The 27876-nt window shown below is 43.0% G+C and overlaps 1 protein-coding gene across 9 annotated transcripts in view; it reads right to left on the reverse strand.

Annotated features, from left to right (window-relative positions):
• The window catches only part of KCNMA1 (potassium calcium-activated channel subfamily M alpha 1), a 1011367-nt gene that overhangs the window by 126643 nt on the left and 856848 nt on the right, over positions 1-27876 (reverse strand). For all 9 annotated transcript variants that reach the window (XM_059729759.1, XM_059729758.1, XM_059729760.1 and 6 more), the window contains 3 exons: positions 18504-18627; positions 14343-14567; positions 10442-10634 (listed from right to left, as the gene is read on the reverse strand). In XM_059729759.1, the coding sequence (XP_059585742.1) occupies positions 10442-10634; positions 14343-14567; positions 18504-18627 (542 nt within the window). The remainder of the gene's footprint in view (positions 1-10441; positions 10635-14342; positions 14568-18503; positions 18628-27876) is intronic.

The raw sequence follows: 27876 nt of genomic DNA on the forward strand, positions 1-27876 counted from the left end.
TGTGTAGACGAAACAGGGGTTTACTTTGCCCTAAATTGAAGGGGCAGGTTTTTAAAAACACTGCCTCAATTTAGGGCAAAATAAACCCCCGTGTTGTGTACAACCGTGTCTTACATGCCTCTCCGGAGGTAGGGAGGGGAGGGTGAATTGCTGGCAGGAGGAGCAGTCCCTGGGCTGCAGCGGGTTGCTGGTGTTTCCCTCTGGTGCTTCCTTCTGTGGCACCCGCCCGCAGGCACCTGGCTCAGGCGATCCCACGGGGCACCACAGCCATGGAGGGAAGGACCAGGTCCCCGCGTAGCTCATGCAGGCAGACAGGCTCCAGGGGAAAAAAAAAAAAAGATCAGGCTCTCCACTTTTTTTTTTTTTCTTTGGTGGAGCCTGCCTTCCTGGGCTGCTGCCAGGCTGCCTGAGCCATATGAAGCCCAGTGCTTCACTCCATGGCTGTGACCTCCTTGGAGGTGTTTGAGTTTGCTGCGCCCCAAAGTCATTTAAGGCGCATTACACCGCTGAATGTGCTACAGCACCTGGAATTAATGCCGTTAAAGGGGTGCAAAAGCATTTAACCCACTTTAAAGGCCCCTCATTTTGTCTACCCATGCCCAAAGTCAAGGCCGCAACACAGTCATCCTTGGATCTGACACTGACCCTTCACTAACCAAGTCAGACAGTGTTAAAATGAAAGGAAGAGGATTTAAAAAAAAATAATTCCTCTCAATTTTAACTTTGATAATGCTAAAACTGACTTTTATCAATGTTCTTTTTAAGATTTCATGGATTACTAAGTCAACAATAATACATTTTTAAAGTAAATGAAAAAACAGTGGTACAAAAATACTATAACTGAAACCTCTAGTTAGCTCTCTTGTGAGTCTGCCTACATAATGAATGCAAAGTGGAACCTCAAAAGGATGCTGTATTTTCTGTTCACAGGAAATATCTAATGAAATCTATGTTGATGGTTTACAAATTCCAACATCTGTTTTTCCCCTTTGACCAGGTCCTGATCCTCCATCCATAGAAACAGTGCTAGGAAGCCACCGTTCATTTCCATGGGAACTGGATCAAATCCTAAAGCCTTTCATGAACAAAGTTATTTAACCTCTGTAATTTGCTGTGCTGGAAAGCCAGCGTGTAAAATTCTGGATAAACTTATTTGATTTCATAGGATTTCCCCCACCAGAACCCTCCAATGACGAATGAGAAACATATTATTCAGGAGTTTCCCTCCTCTTTACCCCTTCTTGTTAGATGATCTTTTACAAGAATTGTAAATGGAGGTCTTAAAAATCTCTCTCATGTGGTGAAATACAATTCTTGAGGAAAATTCTCATAAGTTGAAGTCATTCAGAAAACAGCTGCAATTGTTACTACGCTGAAATACATCTGCACTGCTATCTATCTTACAAAGTCCATAGAAGAAACGTTCCTGTACAGCCTCCCCTTTCTCCACTTCAGCCTTGCTTGGAGCCATAAGTTAGCTTTTCTTTATTGTTTAGTAAGCACTTTTAATAAAATGTACTGCTCTTTCTATATGGGACTCAAAATAAGATCTAAATCACTAACCAATAAAAGAAAATGATTGGGCTGAGTATCTAAAGTTACTACCCAGAGGCTACTCTAGTACAGTATTTATAAATCTCTAAACGGTTAAGTATAATTGTCTTTCTGCTTTTTGGGAATGAAGCCAAATTGTGGGTTTAGTTACAACTGAAGACAAATATTTTGTGTCAAGCCCCATTCATTTGGTGGATAAAACAACAAGTAAAATTCCCAACATCTAGGACCCTGAAAAGAAAATACTGTCTAAGTGAAGCACTACATAGGAGCAATCAGTAAACGTTCCTCAGGGAAGAGGGAGCTCATCAGATGGAGGAGAAAGGAAAATGTTTTAGATTCTCCCAGTGTGTTGTCCATGCATTCACCCTGGAGACTTGGAAGTAGTGTAACTTTGGGGGGTGCATATACATAACCATGGGCCATTATTGCATGGGTTTCCCTACTAAATACTTATCAATAAAACAAAGATCATCTGAATATGAGAGGAAAGAATAAGAGCCAGCAGGGATTGGTGGAAAAAAACTTTATTATTGCTAAGTAACTTGCCGTTTTCTAGCACAGACTTTTGTGCACTGCAGCAGTGGACCCCTACCCTTGTTACTAGAAGTGAGAGTGCAGCACTATAGAGAAGCTAGCTGCAGGGCACTCACTCTGTTGCCAGGGGAGATGGGCAGCAGGTGAGGGGAGGTATAACCACAGGCTAGAGCATCACGCCTGTTAACCAGGGTAGAAGAGAATACCCCTGAGCCTGGCCCTGAAGACCAGCCTTCAGGTGATCAGAAGAGGTCAGAAGAAGGGCTTTATAAGCCTAGCCCAGAAACAGGGGATCATGCTAGCCCCAATTCTGAAGGGAGAAGGAGTTGGGGAATACTTCCCCAAGATAAGTACTTTATAAGTTGAGTTCTTTATGGCCTGGCTAGTGATTTGAGATGGTCAGGAAACCACAGGAAAGGTGGCTGTATTAGGCAAGGCTAAGGCCCAGGGGAAGAGCCCTGCCATGGCCTGTGGCCCAGGGAATTGGATGGGGCAATTGTCCAGGGGTGGGGCTAACCATGCAGCCCTCAACAGCTCACCAAAACTTGTTAAGTGGCCCTTCCACCAGGCACTAGCACCTGTGCTAGGCATAAGCACCCTGAGCCCCCCCCCGCACTTGTTCCTGCTGTATGCCATATTCCCACACCCTCCACCCTCCCTCACACCCCACAAACCTCACACACCCACACCCTTTCCCCACAACCCCCACTGACATATACACACACCCAACATATTCTATGCCCCCCCACACACACACCCAAACCCCACCATACAACTCCCCACACACCCCCAACCTAACCCCATTTTTTAATTGAGCAACCGCCCCCTCCCAAAAGGAGTATTAGGTGGGGGGCAAGGGGAGGGGCTTGTGGTGGCAAAGGTCAGGGGCTAGGGGCGTGGGACTTCTGGCCCCAATATGGTGACCAGGGGACGGGGCAACTGTCAAGGGTCAGGGCTACCCATGCAGCCCTCAACAGTTTGCCAAAACTTGTTAAGTGGCCCTCTAGCTGAAATAATTGCCTGCCCCAGTCTAAAGAGCCACAGTAAAGTGCTGACAAGCCCTGGGACATGAAGGCATGCAAGGCAGGGCTGGGGAGCCAGGGAACAAAGGAAAGACCAGTTGCATAGAATTTTGCTTAGTTGGGGATCAGGGCCAGAAAGAGGCTGCCCAGGGATAAATTAGACAGTGAAGCACCATTCTGGTCTCTGAGGCCAGCCTCCCATATCTTATTTAGACATCAAGGTGTAGCAGATGAATGTAGGGCAGTGGCCTGAGAGACCAGCAGAGCAGGAGTGTCCTCTATGGGACAGTACAGCTGTCCTCAGGCAGCAGTTACTTTGACATGCACCCCTACTTTTTATTTGAATGGTATAGAACATTTTTCCCGGTGGACCAGAAACTAAATACCTGTCATGAGCAAACCCAGATGACAACAATCCATCAACTCCTTAGAAAGAGTTAGTTAAACAACTGAACCATTGCTTTCCAAAATCAGGCACTAGACTGGATCTACAGGTTGAGAGAATATTGTTGTGTAAGGCTAAGTACAGGCAGTCAAAAAGCCTGAGGCTGAATTGATTCAATCTTCACAGCTTAGTCTAAACTACATAGACTGAGCCAATAAACAAGTGAAGAGACCCATTCCACTTTCGAGTCTGGAAATCCAAACACATGCCAACAGTGGCTCATGCAGAAGCCAATGGGCACTAGAGCATGCCTCCCTGCTCAGCTGCAGCAGAAAGCTTGGGTCAAAGCTAGCTTACCCACCCTGTGAAGAAGGGTTTGTGGGGAAAGTGCAAAGCATCTTGGGATGCTGAGGGGCTGAGTCAACTTGAATCTGGGGGGGATCTGGGACAAAAGTTCAATAAACAGATGTAACCCGGGTGGCAGCCCAATTGTTGTCACCCCTACCCAAATATCAGGGATGGTGTGGTGAGAGTGGGGCAGGGCTTCTGGCCAGCACCAATTTACTTTCCAGCCAGCCCCTGCTCCCCACAAGAGCAGCCCATGGTCCCAAGAAGGTCTAACACTTAACTGATTTAACTATTTACACTTTCTTTACAAAACAAGAATAATAGGAAAGATTATTTACAACTGAACTTAATGGCATAATCAGAATCACAAAACAAACCAGAATGCATTAGTCAACTCTTGACTCAAGAACCACAGGTAGGGTATCTGGCAGCTTTCAACCAGTGCTGAGTTGCTACAGCAAGGAAGCAGATTGCTCGCTTCCAGCAGCTCCAACAGGCTTCCCAATAAGTGACAAACTGCAACAGTGTAGGCTTTTCTGCTCTGCAGCAATCAAATTGTATCAAACCCCAACCCTCAAAAGAGGCTTAAGGGTGAACCTCCATTGCAACCAAAAAGGCAAGCAACAAGTAACAGAGTAGGCTCCTTCAGAAATCAGCATGACACAAGCACAAAGCTCAGGGACTCCATCTGATGACAATCAGCTGCAGAATAAGGGACAGGACTGAGTCCCCTCTGGGGCAGTCAGTGGCAGAGGGTCAGCAGCACAGGCAACTCCCAGGGGTCACTGCTCTAAACCCCTGCTCCAGATGACTGGTCGGGCACCCTACATGCCTTGCGGCTTGCCAATCCCACTCTGAGCACCGGCCTGCATCCCGAGCTTCCGGGGACCTTGTCCTGGCACTCTGCTGCTCCTCAGCATCCCAATGCCTTGCCTGCTGCTGTCCCGCTTCCCCAGGGAAGGTAAGGGGTTTCCTCAACTCACTGGCCCAATTCCCTGCTCTGGATAAGGATGCCGCCTGTGCTCCTAGGCACTGCTGCTTCTCCGCAGTGGAGTAGGGGGCCGACTGCCATCCCTAGCCTCTGGGAAGCCTGGCACATCCAGCACACTGTGATGGGGCCTTGGGGCACCAGCTCTCTGCCCCAAGCCCTGGCTGCTGCTCCCTCTCTGCTGCAGGGCTGGAGGCATGACCGATTGCCGCTGCCTTCTTCTCTCAGGGCCTTCGAGGCTCTTCAGAGGGATCTCTCTGCTCCCTCTGCTGGGTCAGCTCACCCCAGCTTTTCTTAAGCCTCTTGCATCATTCCCTGAAGTCACTGTCAGCAGCTCCCCCTGCCACTTCAGCTGCTGCTTTTTATCCCCTCCGGCAGTCCCTCTTTGGCTTGCAAACTGGCCAACCAGGACTCAGGGTGGCTTGCCCCAAACTCCAGCCATCTGCCTTCCATACAAACGAGGGTATTGAAAACCCCTTCTTTCAAATGGCTTCTCCTTTTCCACAGGGCAGGGCTCCCCTGCTTCGCCCTTGGGGTCGCTCAGAGTTCACCAGCACTATTTCTAGCCCAGGGTAAGTATCTCAAGCCAATCTGGTGAGCCCACATTGGCAGTCTGTTACACATATTTAACCTAAATCAGTTAAGTCTGATACTACATCCATCCAGATGAGTTACATTTCATTATGTAATTAAACCAGTTTCAGCCATTTTGAAAGTGGTTTATGTGCACTGAGCGTCTGGGCTAGGAACAGACATTACACATAAACTAGTTTAAGTGATCAGAAACTGGTTTCAATCTGTAACAGAACAGACATTCAGTGCACATAAACCTGTTTCAAAATGGCTGAAACTGGTATAAGATAAACCTGGTTGGATGTAGTATTGGCTTAACTGATTTGCGTTAAACTGATTTATGCAGTGTTTGTCCCAGACCCCTTACTGGTTTGAGTTGAACCAGAGACCCTCAGCATCCCAGCATACTTTCTGGGCTGGGATGGGCTCTCTCCTCCAGCCCAGCCAAGCTAGCTGTGCCCCTCTCTCCCCAGCCCCAGCAGGGACAGGCAGGGGCAGGGGCCTGGCTAGAAAGGGGTTTAATTCCCTCCTCCCTGTGCTACCTGCAGGGACCTGAGCCAGGTCTGCTGGGCACTCCCCCCTCACTGCTGCAGCACTGGAGCACCATGGCCCCTGAGGCAGAGGCAGGAAGAGTGGAGAGTTAGTCTCCCCTCCACCCCCACTGACAGCCAGGTCTGCCCGCCCTCCCTGCTGCACTTGCTCTCTGCCCTGGAATAGACCCCCTGCTGTCCCCTCCACCAGAGGGAGAAGGAATAACCCCCATCTCTGTCTCCCTGGGGGCCCTACCTGGCTGTGTCCCCTCCCTGCCGCTGCAGTGGGAGGGGGCAGGGCCCTTGTTGGGGGCAGCAGCCCTTGTCATAATGTGGGGGAGTGTGAGCCCCTTCCTGGCGAGGGTCTGTGCTGTGGGGCCAGCAGAGCTTTGGCAGGCTGCGCATGGCAGCACTGTGCTATGGAGTGGACCTGAGCCTTGCAAGCCCCCCACAGCACAGCCACACTCCACAGCAGCTCTGCTGGTCCCACAGTGCAGCCCCTGCTGGGAAGGAGCTCGGCATCTGGGAAGCTGTAACGGGTTTCTGCCTGTCACAGTTACTCACCGCTTGCCACTCCAGCTGCTGGGCGGGGGTAGGGCCCAGCCCCCTGCTGCTTATTCTGTGCTCAGGGCAAGCCCCCTCCCAGCAAGAGGGGCTTATTCAGCCGCTGGCCCAAGCATTTGCATTCCTGGATGGGTTAACTTTCACAAGTTGAACAAGCTTTAGTTTAAGTGCTCCCATTGCCCTTCTTCAGCACAGGGACACTGATACATGTGATGCTCTGAGCGCTTTAATTAAAATGGCTCTTAGAGCCACTCTTAGTAAAGTACCCAATCCCCCCACCCCTGAGGCACATGTATAAATGCAGATATTTGCTACCAGTCTCAGGTTTGAAGCTCCTCATCTAACTTACCTCCTGTCTTTCCACCACAAGCCTCCAGTTATCTACTTGCTCCAGGCACTGTTTCCCATCATTACTACATCCCATCTCAGTTGCTGTCCCTGGTCCCTTTGTTTAATTTCAAAATTCTGCTCCCCTTGTTTCAGTTCATTCAACCCCAGTTCTTCACTAGTATGCCAGCTCCTTGTTAGCTGTCTCCCTTTTTCTTCAGCATCATATCAGCGGTCACCCTTCCATATGTAGATTTCCTAATGCTTCTGATGTTCAGTATCCGAAGTCATATACATTAATAGAGCGCCACCCTTTATTTGCATATGAATTCCAATGCCATACCTTCAGAACTAAAAGAACCCAGCCTCACAATGGCCTGGGTTTATAGAGAGTGATGTAAACTGAAATGTTTTCCCAAGATACATGAGCATGTTAAATAATACACAAATATTTAAGCAAAACTAAAGTGACAACTCACTCTGTAAATAAAGGCACTTCATTGCCAGTAAGGAGCTGCAAAGTGGTTCTGATATGCTGCTTGCTGACCAGCAAAAGCCAGATCACCTGGTTTATATAATTGTCACTGTAGCTATGCCTACTATACATTAAAACTGCATCTCATAGACAAAAATGTCACATCAGATACAATTTCAGCAAACTTTATGCCACCTATTGATTTAATTGCTTCTGACAACCTAGCCATCGTAATCAAGATCTTTCAAGAAAATCTACTGTACTGAAAGCAATGTAACCAATTCAGAAGTCATGGATACAACAAATGATGCAGCCTGCCATAATTGTTTTCCAAACCAGTAGTTTGCTTTTAAAGTAGCTCCTTTTACCCATCCAAAAAATACAATACCTGTGAAATAGGCATTGGTGAAATTCTGCAGTCAGTATACTTCCATGGAAAATCTGTATAAACTTGCCACATATTTAAAATCCACATTGGGAGAAAGGAAAGGGTGGGCAAGCACATGCTCCCCAAGGCCTTCAACATATTCCCCAGGTACATCTTAAAGATTAACCTGGGGAATATGTTTAAGGACTTGGGGAGCATGTGCTAGCCCACCCTTTCCCTCCTCCTCTGGGTCAGCTAAGTTGAATCGGAGCCAGCATCACCCTTGAGGTAAAATAAATTCACCAGGAGCTTTTAGTTTGGGTGCAGACAGAAATGCCAATTTTTGCCCAATCTGGCCACAGAAAGTGGTCTATAGCCATGACCAAACAAAAGTGCATGGTTGCTGACAGCTTCAAAAATAGCCTCATTGCATGAGGGGGTCAGATGAAGATGTTTCAAAACAGAGGATCTTCTGTAACTTCTGTCTGCACTGGCTGCCAGCCTTTCACTGTTTTCAGAATAGGAGGCAGAAAAGGGACTGCAGGAAGTTCAATCTGGGGGGTTTTCAGCTCCCGCTGGAGGATGGGGTGGAGTATTGAAGCCCCCCTGGGGCGGGGGGGGCTCTAATTCACCCACCCCAGCCTCCAGCACTGGCTGGGGAACCCCTAGAATGAACTCCCACCACTCCCTTTCCCCCCTCCCATTCTGAAAACTTTGCAGCCTCACAGGGAGGAGGGGTCATTGCCAGGGGAAACCAGCTACAGACTCAGCCAGCTCCTAGACTCCCCTTCCCCTGGGAAACCAACAGTGAACTTCTGTTTGGTCTTGGGGATTGTTGTAACTAAAAATGCTTCCTGAAAAGTATTCTTAGTTACAGCAGAGAGTTGCACTTCAGTCTTGCACCCTTAGTGTCTGCACCGTGTCAGCATTTAGGGGCTACAGCAAGAGGGAGCAGCCCTTCCTCCCTTAGCAGTCATTGTACACAAAGGCCAAAAATCCTGGTATTGTTGCTAAGAGTGCTGAAGAGCAAGAGGGTCCTTCCATCTATCCGTCTGTCTCAATTTCTCCTGTTAGAGCTAGTGTATTCCATTAAACTAAATTAAGAAAGAAAGCTTGGTGCCGTGGGTTCTCACCAGTGATATGGCAGAACAAGGTTCAAATCTCTGCCCCCAAAAATATTTGAGTGACAGATGGAGAACATCCCCAGAATAGCCAATAGCCCAGTGATCCAGATAGTCACTAAGGCGGTGTAATATTGAGGTGAATCACTCAGAGAAGGAACTCAAAACTATCTCCCACATCTTGTCTCCCTCATCATGGCTATCGTCTATCTTATTATGGGTGAGCCAGTCTTCCCCCCACACCTCTCTTAATTTGGTAAAGTTTGGATTCATCCTAACAGAGGACAGCAAAATTGCTGAAATTGGAAAAAAAAAGAGGGGGGAGACAAGCAAACCATTTTCCATCTGCACTACTCTAGATATTCTTGTGATCCATATAAATACACAATATCTCTTTGACACTTGCCAAATTCTTGGCTTCAACCAAATCCCAGGATGAGTTCCATAATCTACCTAGTTTTTCAAAAAAGGTATTATTACTTTGTCCACATAAAGCGGTTACAAAAGCTGATTCATAACTCATAATTCCTCACTGCTAATCACAATTTGCATTTGTGCCAGCATTCACAACTCTTCACAGTCCTATTCTAACAATTTACTAATGCGTTTTAAACTATGTGCTGTCTTTAGGTCTAATCCTGCACTCCTTCCTCTGGCTTAACTTCCTTATCTTCAGTGCAAGCTTAGACCAAGTCATGATTTTGTACTGAACTCTGCAGAAGAGCAGAGAGATATCACAGGAGGTTCCCTCCCAACATTGCTACCCTTCATTCTACAAGAAGTAATTTTAATCTCAGGCCTGAATTGCTTGAGAATAAATTGGTGCATATAACAGGATGAAGGAAGAGAACAGAGTCAAAGCATCACCCCTTTTGCACCATTAGAGCAGTGCCAGCTCACCACACCATTTTAAAAGGTTTAACAGAGGCAACTTTTTTCTGCACTTCCTACATAGTAGGCTCTCACAAGGATGAAAAATGACTGGCTTTACATGATGGTATTTGCCAGGGTGCTTACAGCTTTTTTTGCATTACCACATTTGGGAGAAAATGGCCTTGGGGTGCCTATGAATCAGTCCCCTAGTTTTCAATAAAGATGGCAGGATTTGTCTCAAACCCTTAACTGGGACCCGGACATGTCAGTCTGAAGACAAAATTAATCCTGTGTGGCTTTTTCAGCATGAAGGCATACAAAACATGAAGAAATGTCTTTTAAAATTCAGTCTCTCTTTCTGTATGGTGTTTGACTTCTTATTTACTAGAGTCTGCTGGAAAAACTCTTGCCAGCCAATATTTATGATTATTTCATTTTGCACTTAGAGTGAAAGCCATCTCTGGCTATGTGATGCAAAATAATGCACCTTTATTTATAAGAACTATAAAGCTACAAAAGTGTGTGGGTTTAGTAATCAACATTTAATTAAAAAAATAGAAATCTGGGTTCATATTCATTATTTCCTACCAAATTTGCTTTCGGGTGCAATAGGGAAATTATGTGACTGTCCCTTTAAAAGCCGTCATACCAATCAGCAGGTTTAACTGTCAAGCAAGCTGATGTAAGATTCTTTGAATTACTGAGTGAGGGATATTCTTCGTGCCAGGTCCTGTCCCCTGTAGGCACTGCAGAGAAGTATTATAGGGCAGTCCTTACCTTGGGAATTAGCCTGCAAGACCCCAATGCTGTCATCAAACTGCATAGATTTGATGTTGAGTGACGCCAAGATGCATTCCTTGTCCTGCAGCGAAGCATCATCAATATTATTCTGATTGGCTGACAGGATAACGCACATGTCGCAGAGGTTGATGTTGACAGCCCTTAAATCAGCCCGACTTAATGGCGTACCCTTCGGCACAGAGAAAAAAAAAAGAGGGGGCGGGGGGAGAGAGAGTGAGGGGAAAAAAGAAAACAAATTAAAGATTGAGCAGGAGCTTTGGGAAATTATTTAACAAGTATCTTTTTTATGCTCTGACATTAAGCTGGTCTAACTATGTGCTAGGGAATAGGAGATGTGTGCTAATCTAAAGGGTAGTTGGTGCTGATGGCAGCATTTTAGGTTCAGTCTCAATACTCAGTCAAGCTATTACTAACAAACAAGAAATAGGAATAATGCCAGCATTCTACATCTCATCCGTGACTTGAAATTGTCTTGATTTAAGTCACTATCATGTGGCAACCTCTGGCTTTCTGAATATAAGGGCGGGGGGGATGTTCTAAATGTCTCTTTATCTAATATCAGGTCACACAGGTCTCAGGCAAAAAAATAACAATTTAAACAGGAAAGCTTTGTGTGTCCTACACATTTGAACTGCAATCAAGATAAAGCTATTTTTCTAAAATGTGTACTACCTGGAGCAGTACACAGGAAAGGTTAATCCTTTTCAATGTGTATTTCTGGTGCTTCTACAAGCAAAATGTACTGATATTTAAAGCTGTGTGATTAAACCCTTTGAAACAGAAACAATCCATTACCCTAATGGGCACAATTCATATACTATTCCCTGGAACCACAATTACCTACCAGACAATACAGTATTTAAAATAAAATGTTGTGTTAGTCTGTTGGTTTTCTTTTAGCTCAAAGGCAACAAAGACATGAAATGTAACCTGCTACAGTTTATGCACAAGACAGTACTTGCCTTTTGCACTAAATACCTTGGGTTACAGAACAGTATGCCTAAGGGGGAGAGGCAGCATATTAACAGATGGATTTACACTGCTCTGTCTGCATCTACTATTTCATTCCCACAGATCCTGCAGAGAAGGGAAACTAAGCTGTGCTCTCCTCTGGGTTGTTTGTGTCCCTTGGTCTTTAGAGTCTTGAGTCCACACCCCAATCTTTTTAATATATCTCGAGTCAGGACTTCACTTCCCTACCTCATAGAGCACAATCAGCAAATGGTTACATCTGCTGAGCCTCCACCATATGTATTCAAGGAAAAGGGCATTCTGAAAAGCACAAATGACTGTTCTCCTTCTGCAAGTTGGTGAGAATTGGGAACCTCTAGCACATTTGTACCTAAAATCCCTCAACCACCCCCAAATGGACATGATTCTCCAAGGCTGATCAACAGCAACCTTGCTGTAGATGAGAACCATAGTGTCTTCTAGGAAAAGAAACAATGACTGAATGGGTGCTTAATTTCTAGAAACCTTTGCATACGTCCTAGTATTTTTTTAAAAAGGAAGCAAACACAATGGCTTTTTTGCTTACTACTTTTAGGCCCACTTTATAGGTGTTTGATCAACATAAGTTTTGTCTTTAGTGCATTGATCCCATGCACTAAATAAGGCAGAGTTCCTGTGAAAAAATGCACATGTAGCAAGTGGCAGAATTAAAGTTGCTAAGCAACCATATCATTTCCTTCTTTTTAGAGTCTTACCTTTGCAACCTAAATACATTTTTTCTAACACACATTTTTTTCTCCCCCTTTTTCTTTTTTAAGAAAAAAGGCAAATCTACTGACCCTATGTTGTACACCATCAGCAGGTTTGAATCTTGAACCCAAACCAACAGTAAGTGAAAATCTGATTTCAATTTACAGCATTGTTTTTGACCAGTGTAACCTCATTGCTTCTGGTATGCTTGCTCCCAGTTTACACCAGTGGAACAATATCAGAGTCATGCTAATATTTTGGATTTACATGGCCACTTTGGACAAAACATGCAGGGAATCTCTTGTAGGAAAAAAAAAAAAGTTGTTCAGATTTAAGATTTACTTCTTTAATATCCTTGATTATACAGACTTATAGATGCATCAACCAGATAGTTGGTATGCCCCTAGGCTGAATGACTTGGAAGCCCGCCCTGCATGCCCCCTGGCCAAGGCTTCTATATGTTAAGCCAGGGGCCAAGTGATTACGGAGGGTAGAGGTGGTATAAATCTTACTATCGCTCAGCAGGAGATGAGAATCCAAGCCTTTCAAATTTCAATTTGTTAATAAATATTATGCTTCATCCTGGATATTTCTGCTGCAACAGCAGAATTTCATTCTGTCTCATACATTAGCAGTGATACTGGTAACTAATTTCTTCTTGCTGCCTCTTTAATGCTGGCAAATGTAAGAGATCTAACTTTCAGAGTGGGTTTGCAGGGCTGGTAGTTCAGAAAGGAGGGAAATACTTCCTTCACTGAACAAATCTGAGAACAAAACCATGTGAGAGAAACTTGATATAAAGCAGAATCTTATGATGTCATCTGCGCAGTCACTTTGCACAAGCAGAACCACAGCTTAGTTTTTGCAGTAACCATGAACTGCTCAGTGGTAGGAAAATGAATCTACCAGCTGCCTTTCTATGCAATATTAGACTAAATTAATTACTGATTTATGTCAGAGCCTATTTTTTATTCTCTTTACTTCCCTACATAAGATGAGGGATGGTGAACTAGTCAGGGGTATACAGACACAGCAAACAGCTGCATGATACCACTAAGGTATTTCTACTCTTTGTCCTTATTTCTAAGAGGACCACTTCTCCAGTCATCTGCACAAGACCGCAGCTGAGTACTGAAGCTACGCCCTTTGAAATAAAAGCTGCAGCCAACACTTAAGCAGCATACTCTTAATTCAGCAACCCATTAGAAATGAAGCAGGTAGCAAACCACGCTGACATGAAAAATCTGGGGGTATACACACAAATACAACACACACACACATTTTTTTTCCAAAAATAAAATTTAAGACCCAGTAAATAGCTTCATTCAAATGAGAATGAAATTAAAGATTGCTAAAAACTGAAAGGATAGGATAGAAAAAAAATCATTTTACTGACAGTTTTTAAAGCATAGAAACCAAGGGGGTCTATGCTTTCCCTGCTAATACCTTGTGTCGTCGTTTAAAATATGTGGGTATAAAATAGCACCCACTTGGAAATCTCCATACATTTATATTGGAGGTGCTGTTATGTATTCAACATGAACATATGAATGATGATACAAGGGAAATATGAATTAGTTATTCTGAATTTTTAAATCAATGAATGAAATTCTAGCCCACTGAAGTCAGTAGGAATTTTGCTGCTGCTTCCAAGGGACCTAGGGTTTTCTCACTAAACTGCAGACTCCAGTAAGAAGACATGGAGGGCAGCGGGACCTCTTAGCTGAAATGCTTTTATATACAATGTAGCTAGACAGCATATATGTCCTTTATAGATATAGATTAAGTAGACAGACAAATGATCAAAATTGTTTTCAAAGGTTTTGCAGACATAAATTCATAAATAATGTCATAAATAACTGCTGTCATTCTGTCAGAGAAATCACAACATCAGAACTGGCTACACGCAGGGCACTACAGTGCATGTTCAATAGATAACACAGCTAATACATTTGATAGCAGCTGAAATTCATCCTTGACGAGTGACTGAACACCATGGCAAATTTCTTCTAATAAGGTCTCATAGGGCTCGCTTTTCATAGACACAGTAAAAGGCAAGGGCTAAGTCCTGAGGCCTATAACTAGACAAAAGTAAAAGCCTAAGATCAAAGTCAATACGCATCTGTCCAGTTGGTGCCTTTAAAAAAAAGTATCAATAATACAGCTTTGGACTTACAGGCAAGATTGAAACCTTGGGGAAGTTATGTAGCGTCTCCCATTCCCTTCTAAGATACTCAAGCGAACCGACAAACACAATGTGTTTGAGTTCATGATAGTGAAAGTTGCTGGCTCGTAATGGCATCACTAAATTTCTTAATCCAATCAATGCAGAGTTAACATCCCCGAATATGCAAACGACTACGTGCCCACTTAAAACCGTCATTGCTGCTTCACTTCGAGTCTAAAAAAAACAAAACAAAATAAAAAACAAACAAGAAGGGAGAAATAAAACAAAAAGAACTGTAAATCATATATTGAATTTTAAACTAAGAAAAATGCAACCGCCAATATTATTTACACAGAGAGAAGCAGGATGTCAACTCTTGTTCATTATTATGCTTAATATTTATCCTTTTGTTGAGTGTGCTTCAGTGCTGTATAGGCAGAGGAAGCATTGTCTTTCTTTAGTCCCTGAAACAAACAGGCAGACAGTACAGTGCATATACACATAATCAAATTTTGTTCTTGGAAATGCTGATGTTAACATTCCATTGATTTGCAGTGATGGACTTTCTGACCTCTGAAGTCACCAAAAAAGTGGCTAATGAATGCAAAGGGACCTTTTAGCTATAGCCTTGACTATAGCTTGACTATAGCCTTTTAGCTATAGTCTTTAGTCCTGTTACCCACAACCTAATTTGGGCATTCAAAACTTCATTGCTTCAGCACAGCAATTTTACCTTCTATTACATTCTACAAGTTGTGAACAAATAGACGTCCTAGCCCTTTGTCATATTCCACGTGTCCCAAAATGCTGCCACAATCAAAGATGATCACAGTTTCTAATATCTTAAATGGGAGGACATCTTTCTGCTTACTGCATGCCCCAGGAATTCCCTTGCAGGGGATTCCTGTGGTGTGCATATCTGGTTCCTACACCCCAATTCAAGGCATGCATTTTCAAGTGGCGGAACCTGCATGGAGGTTCCTCCACTTGTAGACGCATGCAGAAGGGATCCTCCGCAGGGGAATCCTGTGGCACATATACCCTGTTGTTGCACCGCAACTCAGGGCACAGCACCCAGGGCTATTGTCACACAGGAGCAAGCCCTGGAAGTCCCAAGAGCAGCAGGGGTTTGACCCTGTGAAACAGTGCCCCTGTAGTATTTGTAGAGAACAATGAAGTGGATCAACTGTGCTGCGACACATCCCAGTGCAGCTGATCCTGCTCCAACAACAACATCTATTTATAGCCTGAGAGAAAGTGAATGGTAAAATGCCATGAGTTAAGAAGTAAACAATGGCCAACATGACAAATAATGCAATGAAAAAATGTGTGAGGCTATATAAAATATGTCCAACATAACAGAGTGAGAGTGTAAATGCAAAGTGTATAAGAAACAAACCATTTCCTGACCACAGTAATGTTTGAAGGCTACTGATCCATTCCCTACTTGCAATGTTTTTACCTTCAGCACTATACCTCCATTGATTTCAATAGAATAACTTTTACTGACAATAGTACAGGAAGGGAATCAGATGCCTGCAGAAGCTAGAAGAGGCTTCCACCAACTTTGGCTACAAAAGTACACAGAGAAGGATTCCATCCATCTAAACTCAGAGCTTTCAGTTTAAAACATCTATCTCAAAATCTATTTCTTGGGTGGCTAGGGTTAGCCTTAAAGTTCCTGTAGCAAAATGGGAATGTTAAAACTTGAATATTTTCCCAGCTCACTACTGTATCACAGCAATGTTGGTGTGCCTGAGCTAATGGAATCTATGGCCCTCTAAAATCCTTTAATAGGGTCAAAATAGCACAAAGAGGCCTAGTATAAGTAAGAATCAAGACCCAAATATTTTGAGCTGAGTCCTACGGTCTTACAGAATTACTGATTTTAGGCATTGTTAAAGTCATGTCCAGTATTCTAAACAATGCCTGAGTTTAGGTATTCTAAAGGATGCCTGAGTTTAGGGGAAGGTCTGAAAAAATGGGCCTTCTATCCTGGAACTGGTTATTTGCTTAGTCCTTGGCATAAAGTTAAGCACCCTCTGCGCTACTCTACTTTGCACTGGATGCCAACAGTCCTAAATGGTCCTTCCTGAAACACACAGGACGTAATACCATAGCTAGGACTAACTTTTCAGGGCAATTGAATTTTCAGAAAAGTTGAAAAGAAGGAAGAAAAAATATGATGGTGCACATATGAATGGTTCTATAAATTAACTTCCTGTGTCAATGACAAGGGTAAATTTGTGCACTAATCTCATTAGTGGTAATGTTATCATTGCTGGAAAATCATGTACTGAGATGATTAACTAGTGTCATTACCCAACAGTGACCTTCATTCCTTGTGTCAGGCTCAGTGCTGCTGCATTCCATCAATGGATGTAATTCTAGGTGCATCCATATGATGTAGCCAGAAGTTGGCCAGTCAACTGCCTTAAGTATGGGCTATGAAGGCTGAATGAATTAATAACAATTAAGAAGCACTTTTATAAATCTCAATTTTGGTCAAAGGCCTCTTGATCAGTTGAAAACATTCAGCTTTCATTTACATTTACATCACTGCATTAATGTTCATGCAGCTAAGAGCAGACTGGGTTTCCACATTACAAGTGGACTTAATCCTAAAAGATGCTGAGGGCTTTGGCTGTCACACAGCAAAACTTTTAAGCACATGCTTACCTTCAAACAGGTGAATAGTTCCATGTATAACTAAGGCCTTTCCTGGATAAGGACCAGGAATCTCAGCCACTTGCAGTTAAGCAGACCCCAGTGAAGGCTATGAACAGATGCGAGTGTGTAGAATTTATAGGCAATGAGGTTCAAACGGTGTATGCATTGTGCTTACAAGATCTTTAGGTTTGGTGATAATGATGATGCATGAAAGAGGAAGGACTGAGATGAACTTACAAAATGTCAGATGAGTTTACAGAGCAGGTGGCTAGTCTTTTCACTTGCAAACTGTGAAAAACTGATATGGAGTCACCAAAAGATAATAAACAAAGAATCCCATAATGCCATTTTTACAAAAACACTTTACACAGTACAACAAGAGATCTGGTCATTCTAAACTGATCTGTTAAAGCATGCTCAATATACTGAGACTGGCCTTCATAATTTGATACTGTATATTCCATTATCAAATACTATACAGTGAGGTTCCCTCTTAACCTACTGAATACCATAGAATGCATATTCATTTAAACTGTTCACACCCAACTCTAACTAACAATTTATTCACTGGAATTTGGAATTGACTGGCTCATTGATTACTTAAATGCCAATATTGCAATTCCAGCCAATGTCACTGTTATTACTACAACCCCTAAGGAGAATAGGAATCATCCCAACTGTTAGATTAATCCAAGGATGTTACCATTATTGGTTACACCAGGCAAAAGCACTGGCAAGGGTAAGAGAGCACTGTCATGAAAAGCTTTATAAATTGCATCAGAGTGAAGATCCACCAGGGAACTCATTTAATATATTATCAGTTTTGTACATGAGACCTGGACTTGGCTAATTGTTACTCCTAGGCACAAGTACATGAACACAACTGGTACAAATCTTCACTGAATATAACAGATTGCAAGTCTGCTAATTATTTTTAATTACTTGAGTAATATGTACAATTTGGTAGCCCTCTCAGTTCATGAAAACCCACTAGGCCCAGTACTGCAGGTGAGATGGCAGAGTAGCCATAACACTTACTCCAGCCTTTTTGAATAACATAATATACTTGAGATCAAGAGATAAATTCAATAAGAGATAATGAAAAAAATAATACTTTCTTGCCTTAGAATGTATTATCACATTGTTTAAAAGATGAATTGGAGGTGTAAAACTTGTTCACGCTATTATGACACTAATGCTGCAAAGATCTAAAACACCTATTTGGCTTTAAGCTTCTTTCACTGATATATATGAAAATGTAGTCTAATATTAGAGACCGGGTTTCAATTCTATAGCTGAAGTATAACCTATACCAATAATCATCTATAATTCTGGTGATTATTGGAATGATAGCTCAAACCCACCATTTTGTGTTTTTGATTTCAGTGTCATGGTTTTCATTAGTATGACTATGTTAACTCATTAGACATTTCATAATCTTACTGTGTGCACAGCCTTTCTTTGGAGAGAATTTGGAAGACATGTTTTTAAGACACCCACCAAAATAACCTTTTCAATGTCCTTGCCTGGACACCAATGAAACATCCCCGTAGAGTCGTATTTTTTCACGCTTGCATCCATGTTCTCTATCTGCTCATTGCCGGGAATTAACAAGGGGTCATGCCTGGGGAAAAACAAGTCAAGGATAACATAAGTAGAAAATATTATGAATTATGGATGGGAAAAGATCCCAAGAGCTGTGCCCAAACAGGGATAAAAGTAAAAAAATAAAATGTATTTACATTTAAATATATTTTCAATACATACGCTTTAAAACAAAAGCTAATGCAAAAGAAAAAATAGTTCATTTTACATTTTGGGGTGAGGTTTGCAAGGTTTCCAGTTCACTTTCTATGCCAGTAACCATCTGATTTTAAACAAGTCTTTCTGTCACCTTCACATCCATAAAGGCTTTTTCCTTCCTGCTCCACCCCTCCAAAAAATAAATATCAAAAGAGTTGCTATTAGCATCTGCAATGAAGTAGAAGGGATAGGAACAGAGCCCCATGCTGACAGACTGGCATAAGTATGGAAAGCCAATTACTTGCTTTTACCACATACAACTTCTGACGTGATGCTCTTCGCAGTAAAAGCTTTAACAGGCTGCACTTTAAATATTTTAGCAATTTGCCCAATCATATTTTGCTTTCCCAAACTGAAGGCCTTTAAAGATTCAGCAGTATGTCATTTTAGAGCAGACTGACTAACAAATGCCCACATCTGGAATACATGATTTTAATACTAAACAACAATGTCCATTTTCTGTGACAACTGTATCTGTGGTAACCTTCTAAATGTTTCTGCAGCAGGATTTTAAAATGTAGGGCTTTTCAAAGAAGAAGCAAATAAAAGGCATTTTTTTATAATTTTGTCCTCCCACAAATACATGTTATTGAGTATGCTCGCACAAATGTATATACTCAGTTCATTATATTACTTGATCATTAAGAGATTAAGGGAACTACTATAGACCCAATGTGCACCCCTCAATAACAGAATTAGAATCTATACAGTGCCAATGAGCTGACCTTAAAACCTTAAAAACATGGGGACAGAGTTGTGTCTGTCAAGCCTACATTCCCTGAAATATTTTGCATAGAACATTCTGTCATAAGACTTTGGCAACCAACTTTCTATTTCAACAAGGAAGAAACTTTTACTGTTGGAAAGATAGCTATTGAAAGGCTAAATAGTCAAATGCTGATGCCACATAGGAGTCTATATTTGAAAATTTGCCCTACTTTTAATTTCTTTAAACCAATAATGTAAGAGCTTTCCCCCTTTCAAATAGTCTATAAAGGCAACATTTTGTCAGTGTATGTATACAGGTTAATTCCTCTAAATTGCACAAACTGCACTATGTGATATGCTAAATGTGGTCAACTTTCAGTGCTTGATTGAGACTTCTATTAGACTTACCCTTTGCAGTAAACCCTATATACTATGGATATGTGGTATAGTGTATCCCTGGTATACAGTTCCTGACCGTACTCCCATTGAAGTCTATGGCAGTATTCCAACACATATCATGGGCACAGGTTCCAGTCCTCCAGAAAAGAGTAAGAGGGACTTGAGAATCCTATTTGCAGGGTACTTCCATATATAATAAAATGGTCTTATGTGCACCATAAGAAGATTTTCATGTTTTCCATGAAAGCATGCTCAGTCTATCAGTTGGCAAACAAACTTATATTATGTAATTCATAGGAAAAAAATGCACAATTCTCATGGTTTCTGTTCTGTCACTCAGGATCTCGATATCTAAGCAGCTCCTCACATTAATCATATTGGCAGCACAGAGTGTCTAGCTCTGCTCCTTTTTTCCATTACAGAAATTTCTTTTTAAGGCCTAGTTTTTCTTCTGTTGGAGAGAGCAGAGGAATGAAATGATACGAGATTCTGGTTGATGTTCTGAATTCCACACTTGTGAAGGTGACAAAGCCATATCAAATAAGAATACTTTCCAGAATTTCATGAAGTTGGGCAGACTCAGGAATCATCTGTTCTCTCCAAGATGTTAGTATCCTTAAGTTGATGACACTTTGTCCTCAACTAATTTTGCCTCTCACTGTGAGGTTTGTTATTTGCCCCACAGTCTTGAGTCTTTGTAAGTGGAAATACTAAACATATGGATAGCACAGCCATTACATAATTGGGGATGGGGTAGATTACCCTGACAGTCCAACCTGAGACATGAGTGCCACAAGTGGCACAGGCAGCCTGTGTGTGGCATGCAGCAAATTGCATAGGGTACAGCCAGCCCAGTAGCAGATAGTGCATGTAAACAGAAAGCAAGCACATCAGACAGGGGAAGGGGATCTCCTCCCAGGCATGGCATAGCGAATGCACTACCTAATTTTGAGATTGGTAGTTAAAAAGCATGTTATCCCTGAAAAAGGAGAGGTGGTGGAAGCTGCATCCTTGGGGGTTTTCAAAACCTGGCTAGACAAAGCTTTGGCTGGGATGATCTAGTTGGGGCTGGTTCTACTTTGAGTAGGGACTGAATTAGATGACCCCCTGACTTTCTATGATTCTATGAAAAGATACTTGCACTGGTTTTGGAGGGAATGAAAATCCTGCACGTTTTGCTAGAATCGGAGGGGGCAGAAATACCCTTAGAGGCTGGAGTAGCCAAAGACTTGCATGTGGATATACTTGTGGGGAATGACATAAATAAATTCCCCCACATGGTGAATGCCATCTCTTGCAATGGCAAAAACTCAAACCTTGGGTTTGAGTATGTTATTCTTCAGAGAAGGGAGGAGGCATAATTAGCTCTGCAGGCTAAAACCAGTGATTCTCTGACTGAGAATGCCATGGATGCAATTGCACCCCAGGCAAAGTTCACACCAGAGATGGAAGTAAAGTCCTCTCCAGACATCTTGAAACTCCTGACCCAGAGGGGAAGAATGCTGAGAAGTTTCTTGGAGAAAGTGGAAGCCCCAGCAGGGAGAAGACTCACAAGACAGCCTTGAAGTGCTGGTTGTATTGGCCAAGAATGATGCAGAACTACTGCAGCAGGAACAAGATTGCTCTATTTAACACATGGGCAACAGGGAGACTGAGATAAAAACAGCTACTGGTTGGGGCCAAGAGATTCAAGATGTTTTCATAGTTTATCACAATACTGGGACTATTGTGGACATGATTTAAAAGGGGGTAAGGAGTCTCAGATCATGCCCTCACCCAACTGGTCTGGCAAGAATTGAGAACGTGTTTTCTCAGAAGAGTATCTGATTGCAGGAGAGCCTGGAATCAAATGGGGAAATAGAGAAAATAATTGTTCAGAATCATAAATGAGATCCCTCGAATGAAACTGCTTTAAAGATCTTCAGAGAAGATGAACAAGTATATGCACAATGAGGTTGACTGTACCTCATGGAATCTAAAGAAAATCCATGAGGAGGTGAAGAATGCACTAGTGCTAGGGGCAGATAGTATGATAATCCTCAGGCATCTGGAACTGTTATCCTGAAATAGGTTGGAAAGATAAAGCTCTGTGAGGAAGGACAGAGAGATTCATGCTGTTGCCATACAAAAGGCATATTTCTAGCCTTGGGTGAATAGTGCACTTGATTTGGCCCAGAGGTACCAGAAAATCTCTTTGGGTGAAGATGCCAGAAGGAAGTTTGTTTCCAATGTAGATTTGGGACTCTGTGAGTTCAAAGTGTTGTGGTTTAGATTCATGCTGTTTCTGAGCCTTAAACAGTTGTTTGTTGGCTGGACTGTGTAATTTTGCCTGAACTTACACTGAAGATGCTGCCATCTATGGCAACAACTGGAAAGAACACTGGATCATATGGTGTATGTACCAAAAGGACTTGGGGATATGGGTTAAATTGTCAAAGTGTTTAAATATGCGTTGAATGCATAGTTGAATGATAATATATCTCAGATTGCTTTGGCAGTGACCAAGGTACAATATTTGGGACATTGGGTTATGTGGGACCAAATGAACCCCAGTATACAAACGAGTCTAGATTGGCCAGTACCAAAGATTAAAAATCAAGTTAATTCCTTTAGAGGACTTCCTGATTAGTTTGTGAAAGATTCCATAAGATTGGTAAATTTATCACTGGCCTGTGCAAGAAATACAAACCAGACAAAGTAATTTGGACAGATTCCAGATGGAAGGGATCTGACCAGATGTGGGGTACCTCAGCAGAAAGGCCTATCCTGAAGGGTTATGATAAAAGATTTTGATACAGAAGGCACAGACCTAAGGAGAGTGGCCCTGCTAACACTTTCCACTGACTTCAGGAGCGAAGGATTATCTCCGTGAGCAGGACTGCTCAAGCATGACAAGGGACTGCACTGATATTAGGTGGCTTGTTAACTAGTTGAAACTTTGCTCGATTAATCCGAAGTTTAGAGTCCAGACAGACCATCACCCCCTAGTCTGGATTCACAAGACAAAGGAAGCAGGTTTTGGATTGCTGCACTGGGGCATACTGCTCGAAGAATCTAATATAGCAATTTAGCATATCAAAGGAGATGTAAATATAATATCATGTACTATTCCTATACATTTTGATCTTGGTTGTGATGACTTCAAAACAGCCCCAGGGACTAACTTCTACATCATCCCTTCATAAGGGGGGAACCTTGCCTTGATATCATGGCTCGTCTCTAGTCTTCCTGGGTTCAAGAAAGGCTGTTGGCCCTCAACCAGGGGCTGACAGGAGAAATTACAGGAGGTCTTGATGGAAAGATAAGAGACAGAGACTACTCTCTAGCCTGGATAGGAATGGAGCTGGATAGGAAAAACTGTCTTGAATTTCAGTTGCAGAATAAGAACAGGTTATTTTTCTCGTATTTTCTTTTGCTTGTTTATTCTAATATCTCTGTGTCTCAATGAATGGTTACTAATTTCTTACATTTGTTCTAGTTTTTAGAATAAATCTTTTTGTCAACATTTATAATCCACTTCTTGTCAGTGATAACTGTGATTCCAGAGCATTTGACCATACTGGCAAGATGTTTCTAAGGGAAGGGAAGATCTATCTATCTGAGTCATTTTTCCACCTGGCAAAATCCCCTCTGGTAAGAGGGGATGGCAAGACATGGGTGAGATGGGTAAGGCCAAGGTACCACAGGCAAAGAAGTTGGCCCCTGGCACACCTCAGCATAGCTGTGCTTTCTGCTTCCTGTCCTATCTGCCACCGTGATGCTTGCCCCCTCTCCAGTTCTCAATGATCAAGCAGCAGATGGCATGGAGGGGTTTGGAGCAGAAAGGCAACCCTGAATGTGTGAAAGCACCCCAGGAGTATGCCCCCAGCCACATCTGGGGCTGGGGGGGAGGGGGGAATGTTGGTGTCACACCCCAAAATTGGAATATTGAGTCTAAGGCTGAGGTCTGGTCTACACAATATAATCTTCCTGAAAAAATTCCAGTTCTGCAGGCAAAAGACTTTGTAGTTACATTCAAAGCCCCTTATCTGGAAATTCTTTTATTTTGCTACCAGTTATTCCACAATCCAGCATTGTGGGGGTGGAGGACAACCTTTTTGTAAGGCATGCTGCAAATTAGCCCCACACTCTCCCTGAGTGCTTTATAAATACCCCATTCCCCCTTCCCAATCTGCTGCTGTGCTTTCTGTTTCCTATCTGCCACTGTGATGCTTTCTTCCACCCTGGTCTGCTGTGTGCTCCTTCTGGATGGAATGAATATGAGGCTTCCTGGGAAGACCTCATTACAACTCTTTTCCAATATGAAATGGATATTCATTTCATCCAGGAAGAACACAGACCAACTGCAGATGCTTCCTCAGTCTGATGAAGGGTATTTGCACCTGAAAGCTTGCAAAGAACAATTTTCCAACTATTAGAGTTGGTCTAATATAAAAGATATCAGATTTACCCAAAGAATCTTGTCTGCCTGTATCAAGCACATAATTTTATGTACCTTGGCCTGTACAACTCATATAGCTCAGCCCAGAAACAATGGCTTTATAACGATATGCATGCAGACACATATCTCCTCTGTGTGACCTTGTTCCAAATCAGTGGAACAAGGTGTGTCACAAATGAGCCCCACGCTCTCGTTGAGTGCCATTCTAATACCCTTTCTCTGCCCAATTCATAGTTTCATAGTTGGTACGGTTGGAAAGGACCTGAGCAGATCATCAAGTCCAACCCCCTGCCATGGCAGGAAAGAGTACTGGGGTCAAACGACCCCGGCAAGGTGTTCATCCAGCCTCCTTTTAAAGACCCCCCAGGGTAGGAGCCAGCACCACTTCTCTTGGAAGTTGGTTCCAGATCCTAGCCGCCCTGACAGTGAAGTAGCGCCTTCTGATATCTAGCCTGAATCTACCGTCTGCTAGCTTGTGACCATTATTTCTTGTCACTCCTGGGAGTGCTCGGGGGAACAGGGACTCCCCCAATGCCTGCTGGTCCCCTCTGACTAGTTGTAAATGGCCACTAAATCCCCCCTCAGCCTTCTCTTGTGGAGGCTGAACAGGTTCAGGTCCTTTAGCCTCTCCTTGTAGGGCCTGCCCTGCTGCCCCCTGATCATGTGGGTGGCCCTCCTTTGGACCCTCTCAATGCTGTCCACATTCCTCCTGAAGTGCAGTGCCCAGAACTGGATGCAGTACTCCAACTGCAGCCTGACCAATGTCATATAGAGGGGGAGGATCACCTCCTTGGACCTGCTTGAGATGCATCTGTGGATGCATGACAAGGTACGGTTGGCCTTCCTGACCACGTCCCCACAATGTCGGCCCATGTTCATTTTGGCATCCATTTTGGCCTTCCTAAAGTCCAGAAAGACTATGTCCACTGTGACACCTGCATCTAAGGATTTTGTGCCCTGGTCATAGAAGGCCACCAGGTTGGTCTGACAGGACCTGCCTCTAATGAACCCATGTTGGTTGTCCCTAAGCATAATCTCCCCCACTGGCCCCTCGCGGACATGTGCCAAGATAATTCTCTCAAAAAGCTTACCCAGGACCGAGGTAAGACTAATTGGCCTACAGTTTCCTGGGTCCTCCTTCCTCCCTTTTTTGAAAATGGGAACCACATTGGCCCTTTTCCAGTCCTCTGGCACAACACCAGAGCACCATGAGTGCTCTTAAAGCTGTGCCAGGAGTCCCGCAATGACCTCTGCTAATTCCCTCAGCACTCTGGGGTGGAGATCATCAGGACCTGCTGATTTAAATATGTCCAGTCCCTCCAGAAGTTCCCTGACTTCCCTTACCAATTGCCTGGTTTGCTTTCTGTTCCCTGCCTTATGCTCCCTGCCTGATCTGCTGCTTTGGTTTCTGCTTCCTTCCCTGTGCTGCCTGCCCCATCTGTTGCTCTGTTTTCTGCTCCTTGCCCTATCTGCTATTGTGCTGCCTGCCTTCTCCCTGTTCTGCTGCATGCCACAGAGGCTGCTAGTGCCATTTGTGACATTCATGCTGCAGACTGGCAAGCCCTGTCCCAAGTAATTTCTTCATCAGTAAATACACCAACAGTGTTCCTAAAATTGTGAAGGGCAATTGGCCTGCATGCAAAAAATTGAGATTACAGTTCTGTGAGACATAACACATCACAAAGGGTACGTTTACACAAGATGCTAACTGCACAGTAGCCTAATAGCACTGCGCTGCAGTGTGCCAGGCAAAACCCATGCTAATATGCTACTGCCCAGTACTTTAGGCACCTGCGCAGTTAGCATCTGTAAAAACCCATATGCCAGTGCTACTGTGCAGTAGCACCAGTTACTGCCCATTGATTTAGTAGTTGGTTATCCAAGTACTAAACTTAATGCACGGTAACTTCGGCACATTAATAAACGTGTAGACACACCCAAAATTATTTACATAGTCATGCCTGATGCCTTTCTGTTTCCTGATCCATGGGACAGAAATAAAGTGACTGGGAGGACTGGTGTGTACTTTAACTCCATTTCCTAGGTTTCAGTGGTTGAAGGATAGTGCCATGCAATGTTCTGGGAGGGAACAAGGAACTGCTGATCAGCTTTAACTCTGTTAAAGAAGGGTCTGGTCAGCAATGAGTTTTGTAACTATAAAATTTGTTAGTTTGTACCTCAGTAACCTGCTCAGTTCCACAACTTTATTCCCTTGAAGTTATGTTACCGAAGGCCCAGAGTACAAAAAAGAACATGAGGAGCTATTGTCTTAAATTATAATATTATATTGCAATAATAAATAACTAATATATACCATTAAATACTACTACTACAGTGTTATTATGGGAATTTTACAGGATCAACTGAAAACAGAATCTCCCACAAAAAACTATACTCTTTGACCAATTATATCACAACCACTTCTAATACAGTATTGATCACATTACAGCCTGTTTCAACAAAAATTCCAGTGCAGCAAAAATGTATTTTTTCCATGTAGAACTCTTTAGAAGAAAATCTATTACTACAAGAATCTGTTACAACAAACATCCTTTCCATAACAATAGGCATAAATGTATTCACAGGCACCTGTTAATACCAAATTTCACAAACACATGTCCACATAGGCAAGTCACTGCCTATTCCTGTGTCTTTTACTCGTTGTTCACAATGGTAGGATTCAGAAAACTATGCAGAGCAGAGACAAACTACCAGTCAATGCCTCAAGGTCACATATAGGGATACCCATATGGAGAAAGGAGCAACTTGTAGAACAAAAGAGAGCAGGGACTTTGTGAGAGTCATTTGTTCCACAGTGAATGTCAGTATGCCTGCTTTTATCCTGCCACAGGGGAGAGCAAATTAGCTATGCTTTATTGAGGGCTAAGCTGAAGACCATTTCATGCACAGGGGACTAAGGCTTAGGGGTTTTGACCAGTGTGTGTTAAAGCTCCGGCAGGTATCAGAAAACCCAATGGCTCTTGGCTAGAGAATCTTGCTCTTGAGCTCAGGGTCATGCAGATTGCCAAATCTGGGATCAGTAAGGATTTTTTCCAATTCCTGACTGACATGGATGGTGCAGGAATTTACCTTCCTCTCTTATGCAAAACACAGTCTTTTTCCTGGGGTCTCCTGAACATATATTACTGCTTCCCTGACATTGCAGTGGCAGGGCATTGGCAATGTTCTTTACCCTGCTTAAACCTGGGCATGTTAAAGGGTTTCTTGGTGTTTCAGATACTGTTCTTTACTGTTGTGATGAGGGTTTAAAGTGACAATAGGGATGGTTCTGTTGGTTACTGTTTGTCTGAGAATGCAGGGGTTAGATTCAGTGCCCCATAAGGTCCTATGCAGTCCTACATTCTTAAGGACAAATGCTACCCTCAGAAGCAAGTGCATGCATTTAAGGACTGACTTGTGCTGTAATTGTTTAGATACGTGGGCTCATTTTTCTTTGAATCATGGTAACTTTATGGAGTAATATGTTAATATAACACTGTTACTGATTTGGACATACAAAGC

Source organism: Alligator mississippiensis, chromosome 6 (genome assembly GCF_030867095.1).
Source record: "Alligator mississippiensis isolate rAllMis1 chromosome 6, rAllMis1, whole genome shotgun sequence".
NCBI lineage: Eukaryota > Metazoa > Chordata > Crocodylia > Alligatoridae > Alligator > Alligator mississippiensis.